The 6,000-nt window shown below is 49.7% G+C and overlaps 1 protein-coding gene across 30 annotated transcripts in view; it reads left to right on the forward strand.

Annotated features, from left to right (window-relative positions):
* Gtf2ird1 (GTF2I repeat domain containing 1) overlaps positions 1-5,639 on the forward strand; it is a 106,913-nt gene extending 101,274 nt beyond the window's left edge. For 13 of the 30 annotated variants that reach the window (XM_063271050.1, XM_039089086.2, XM_006249107.5 and 10 more), the window contains 5 exons: positions 583-660; positions 1,173-1,365; positions 3,040-3,077; positions 4,223-4,356; positions 5,400-5,639. In XM_063271050.1, the coding sequence (XP_063127120.1) occupies positions 583-660; positions 1,173-1,365; positions 3,040-3,077; positions 4,223-4,356; positions 5,400-5,468 (512 nt within the window). In that variant the 3' untranslated portion in view covers positions 5,469-5,639. 30 annotated transcript variants of the gene reach the window in all.
* The last annotated feature ends 361 nt before the right edge of the window (positions 5,640-6,000 follow it).

A 6,000-nucleotide genomic window follows, 5' to 3' on the forward strand; every position in this document is an offset into this window, starting at 1 on the left:
CTGTGTGCGGGGCTGGGGATTTAGCTCAGTGGTAGAGCGCTTACCTAGGAAGCGCAAGGCCCTGGGTTCGGTCCCCAGCTCCGAAAAAAAGAACCAAAAAAAAAAAAAAAAAAAAAAAAGAATGACTGTGTGCAGGGCCAGCACGGGCAGCAGCGTAAGACCTTGTCCTAGAGAAATGGAAACATGAACACGAAACAAGAAAGAAAGGAAGTGTCCCTGGGTGATACCTCGTGACACCTCCTGAGCGTCCCACCTGTCACACTTGTTTCTGGGGCTACGACTGATAGACTGTTAGCTCCTCTTGGGGTGCTCTATGCCTGGGCTGTGGTGGGGGTGCTGCTTTGGAAATTAAGGTGGACGGGAAGGTGAGTGAGTGGACTGATGGGTGAATGGGAAGAAATTCAGGTGGATGGGAAGATGAGTGGGTAGACCGATGGGTGAATGGGAGGTGAGGGAGTGAGTGGGTGGGTGTGTTGGTGGATGAGTGGGAGCGGAAGTGAGCTCCGTGGGGATGGTATACTTACCCCGAGGCCAAAGCAGATACCACAGAGACTACAAAGCAGGCCTACTGTCTCCCTACAGATGAGGACGACTCTAACAAGCTCGGGAAGAAGGTGATCCTCCGAGAGCAGGTGAAGGAGCTCTTCAATGAGAAATACGGTCAGTGCTCCCAAGTGGCTGGGATGTGTCTGCAGGGTAGCTCCCGGTGGCTGGTGGCATGTGTATTGGTTACTGTTTTCTAATAGCTGTGACAAAGTACCCAACTTAAGGAAGGAAGAAGGGCTTACAGATTAGATTAGAACTATAGACCATAGGGCAGTAGAGTGAAGCCCCTGGTCATATCATATCCATAGTCAGGAAGCAGAGATGGTGCTGGTACCCAGAGCTCGCTCTGTCCATTTCTGGACCCCAGCCTATGGGATGGTGCCATCCACATTTAGACGGGTCAATTTAGAAATTTGCTCACAGATATGCCCAGAGGTATGTCTTCTGGATAATTCTAGAATCTATTGATGACCAATATTAACTGTCATAGCATATGTGGCTGGTGTTGCTGTCTCTGGGGCGGGATGACTGCTGAGTTGGGCTGTCAGAGTCATAATCCTTTCCCCAGAGTATTCCACCATTTGACATGGGACCACCTTTCTCTGGCCCTGACCTGTGTTCTTCAGGTGAGGCCCTGGGACTGAATCGGCCTGTGCTGGTCCCGTACAAGCTGATCCGGGACAGCCCGGATGCCGTGGAGGTGAAAGGCCTCCCAGATGACATCCCCTTCCGGAACCCCAACACCTACGACATCCATCGGCTGGAGAAGATCCTGAAGGCCAGAGACCACGTACGGATGGTTATCATCAACCAGCTCCAGTGAGTGCTCTGTGGGGACAGAAGGGCGAGAGGTGAAGGAGAGGGCACCACAGTGGTCCAGGACTCGGTCAGTGGGTCAGCGGGTCAGTGGGTCAGCAGGTCAGCTGGTTAGTAGGTCAGCGGGTCAGCAGGACTCTGTCGGAGAGAGGATCCCAAGTCAGAAAACCAACTCCAAATGTTGTTTTAAACAGAATCCAGTAGCCCAGGCTAGCCTAGAACATACTATGTAGCTGAGGTTGACCCTAACCTCCTAATTTTCCTGCTGCCACATCCTCCATACCTGGATTAGTCATGAGCTAATGTATTCCTATAATCCTGGTCAGGAAAAAGCAGAAGGAACATGGACCAGCCTTGGTCTATGGCAAGACTGTCTCAAAAGAGGTTCAGAGATCTTGTGCCCTGGTCACTTGAAGTGCGTCTTGGTAGGAGTATGTGTTTAGTGAGCTGCTCACCTCATGAGAGCCATGGAGCAGAGAGAGGAAGCAATTGTACCAGGACCCCACTGAGGACAGACCACACAACCTACCAAGTCCCTCCTCTTAAAGGGCTACCACCCCCAGTAATGTGCCCAATTGAGGACCGCACATTTAACACATGGACCACTGAACTTCGTGTAGAGTATAAAACTATTGCTTGAACTATAACCAAAGTTGACCTTCCTATAGCCAAAGCGGCAGATGAGGAGAAACTTTCTTTTCTTTTCTTTTTTAATAAAAATTAGAGGGCTAGAGAGATGGCTCAGTGGTTAAGAGCACTGACTGCTCTTCCAGAGGTCCTGAGTTCAATTCCCAGCAACCACATGGTGGCTCACAACCATATGTAATGGGATCTGATGCCCTCTTCTGGTGTGTCTGAAGACAGCTACAGTGTACTTATATATAGTAAATGAATAAAGCTTTAAAAAAAAGAGGAATTTTGCATTTCAAAACTGAAAATATGAAAAGTCCAAAAACTGCAACAAAGTTATATGTAGAAATCAAAATCTAAAAGCAGGGATCTGGGCTGGAGAGATGGCTCAGCGGTTGAGAGCACTGACTGCTCTTCCAGAGGTCCTGAGTTCAATTCCCAGCAACCACATGGTGGCTCACAACCATATGTAATGGGATCTGATGCCCTCTTCTGGTGTGTCTGAAGACAGCTACAGTGTACTTATATATAGTAAATGAATAAAGCTTTAAAAAAAAGAGGAATTTTGCATTTCAAAACTGAAAATATGAAAAGTCCAAAAACTGCAACAAAGTTATATGTAGAAATCAAAATCTAAAAGCAGGGATCTGGGCTGGAGAGATGGCTCAGCGGTTGAGAGCACTGACTGCTCTTCCAGAGGTCCTGAGTTCAATTCCCACCAACCACATGGTGGCTCACAACCATCTGTAATGGGATCCGATGCCCTCTTCTCTGTGTCTGAAGACAGCGACAGTGTACATTAAAAATAAATAAATTAATTAAAAGGGATAGGTGGTCACTCTCCACTCAGTAATCTTTATAATGCCAAAGAATGAGTCTAAAACTCTTCAAGCATCATTTTTCCTGTGTTCAAGAGGTCTCCAGTCAACGTGAGAGCTCCGCGTTATGAAGCTCCGGTCTTACTGCTAACCACCAGAAAATGTATGCTACCAGGGTTTGTTTGAGGAGAAACTTTCTAATTTGTGGCCTGGCTTCTGTCTTTTTCAGACCTTTTGGGGATGTCTGCAACAATGCCAAGGTGCCAGGTGAGTTGAGAGACAGAGAAGAGGCCAGCCTTCTCCTTCATGGGGACAGGAAGGAAGGAAGGAAGGAAGGAAGGAAGGAAAAGAAAGAGCACAGGCAGGCACAACCTTGGGATGACTCAGTGGCTAAAGGTGCTTGCTGCTAAACCCGATGATCTGAGTTCAATTCCTAGGACCCACAGGATAGAAAGAGGGCCAGCCACTCCTGCAAGTTGGCCTCTGACATCACACACACAAACACACACACACACACACACACACACACACACACACACACACACACAATTTCTTAAAAAATAGGTAAGGCTGGGGTGTGGATTAGTTGGGAGAGTATGTGTGAAGCCCTACAAAGATTCCCCAGTACTGTGTAAATTGGCTACAAACCTCTAAGCACAGTACTGGGGAGGTGGAAGGCTGGAGGATTAGAAGTCAAGGCCAGGCAGGTTCAACTACACAGTGACTGACTTAGAGGCCAGCATGAGACGTCCGTCCACCCTGCCTCAACAAACCAAACTAAAATACCTAGGTAGCAGAGCAGATGCTGAGGACTTTTAAAAGTCTCGGGTAGGCAGCCATACTGAAGACTCAATTCTAGATGAGGCTGTGGAAATAGCTGGAGCCTGTTGAGGTGGGTGAGGGGTGTTTTATCAGCAAGACAGATAGGTAGATGAACAGGAGCCAGAAGTGGGACAGCTGATCTGCTTAAGAAATAAGGCTAGACAGGTGAGGCTCTCCCACTGAGCCTAGGATACCAGGCCAGGGGCATCAAAATATAGCTGTAGTTCAGAGATAGGTAGAGTCCCTGCCTAGAATCCCCCAGTGAGAGGCTGGGGGCGTGGCTCAGTGGTAGAGCACCTGCCTAGAATCCCCCAGGGAGGGCTGGGGGCATAGCTCAGTGGTAGAGCCCCTGCCTAGAATCCCCCAGTGAGGGGCTGGGGGCGTGGCTCAGTGGTAGAGCCCCTGCCTAGAATCCCCCAGGGAGGGGCTGGGGGCGTGGCTCAATGTATACAAAACCCTGGGTTCTTTTCCCAGGACATCAAATGAGTTAAACACTAAAAATCTAAAAGCAGGGCTTTCTCCCTGGAGCTCAGGAGGCCAACACGGGACGGCCCCTGGCATCAGGCCTCAGCAACTGTTTCTTCCACCAGCCAAAGACAACATTCCCAAGCGCAAGAGAAAGCGGGTCTCTGAAGGCAACTCAGTCTCCTCCTCTTCCTCTTCTTCATCCTCCTCGTCCTCTAATCCAGAGTCTGTGGCGTCCACCAACCAGATCTCCCTCGTGGTAAAGTCACGCGGATCTGAACTTCACCCTAATTCTGTGTGGCCTTTGCCCCTCCCTCGGGCAGGGCCATCCACAGCTCCAGGAACTGGGAGGCACTGGGCTCTGAGAGGGACTCAGCCAACCCGAGAGGTGCAGGCACATCCACTGGTCTTGCCCACAAGATAGACCGAGGCTCTGTGCAATTGGCACGGTGCTTGAAGTGTGGGTGTCACCTGCAGTGTGTGTAAACAAGGAGCCCGAGGGTAGATGGTCACATGACAGAACTCGCCCTCCATCACCTGTCGGCCACATTGCTTCGTTTGGCCCTTTCCTGATTCAAAGGAATACTCATGTAAAACAAAACAAAACAAAACAAAACTGGGTGTAGTGTCTTATGCCCTTAATCCCAGTAGCGGAGGGGGGGGGGGGGGAGATCAGAAATTCAAGGCCAGCTCGAGGCTATATGAGACCCCATCTCAAAGAAAACTGCTAAACAGGGGGTTAAGGGTGTGGCTTAGTCAGCAGGGTACTTGCCTTGCATGCACAAAGCCCTGGGTTCTATTCCCAGCACCGCATAAACCGGACCTGGTAGTACATGCCTATGATCCTAACACGGGAAGAAGTAGAGGCAGGAGGTCATAAGTTCAAGGTCAGCCTCAGCTACGTAGAAAGTTTGAGGCTAGCCTGGGCCATGTGAGACTGCCTCAAGAAAACGAAATGGAGGAAAGAAAGACTGATTTTTTTTTCCCTCCATTTTCCTCTTATTGACTACTCCCTCCCTCCACCCCAAGAGGTGAGACAGTGTCTGTGGGGTGAAGCTGGGTGAAGCCCTCAATGGGCTCCAGTCCATATATTGAGCCCCTGGAACACAGGTGGGGACAATCACCACGTTCTACCTGCATGACCTCGGACAGATCTCTTTCCCTCTCCAGGCCTCAGTGTCTGCGTACTAAGTTAACGTTTGAGCTCACCCTCAAAGCAAGCGCGCTGATTATTCTGGGAGTTCCTCCGTGTCACCTGGAGTCCTAACGTGGTCCCTCTATCCCCCCTCCCCCTCTCTCTAGCAGTGGCCAGTGTACATGGTGGACTATTCCGGACTAAACGTGCAGCTTCCAGGCCCCCTTGATTATTAGACCTCAGAGCCGAATCAGGACCTCAACTCAAAAGACTAAAGGAAAATGTAATTTATGTACAAAGTATATTCGGATATGTATCGATGCCTTTTAGTTTTTCCAATGATTTTTACACTATATTCCTGCCGCCAAGGCCTTTTTAAATAAGTAAAGAAAACGAAAAAGAACAAATGTGTCGCCTTTTTTTTTTTCCTGGTTACGTGTACACGTTTGGTGGTGTGGCCCCAGTGGGTGGTGCGGTCTCATCCAGAGACTGAGTCAGGTGCCCTGAGTGCTGGGTTATGCTGTCCAGGGACAGAAGTTATCTTCTTTACTGCCAAGGGACTGTGGCCACAAGAGGAGCCATGGGTCCTTGTCTGGCATGCACAAAAGCCATGGGCTCCACACCAACACCGGGTGTGGTGTTGTGTGGTGTGGTGTGCACATCTGTAACCCTGGCGCTCATGAAGTGGAGAAAGGAGGATCCCGAGTTCCCGTTTGAGGCTGGGGAGTCCTCTGTGAGCAGGTTGATGTGACTTCAGATCCCCAATAT

Source organism: Rattus norvegicus, chromosome 12 (genome assembly GCF_036323735.1).
Source record: "Rattus norvegicus strain BN/NHsdMcwi chromosome 12, GRCr8, whole genome shotgun sequence".
NCBI lineage: Eukaryota > Metazoa > Chordata > Mammalia > Rodentia > Muridae > Rattus > Rattus norvegicus.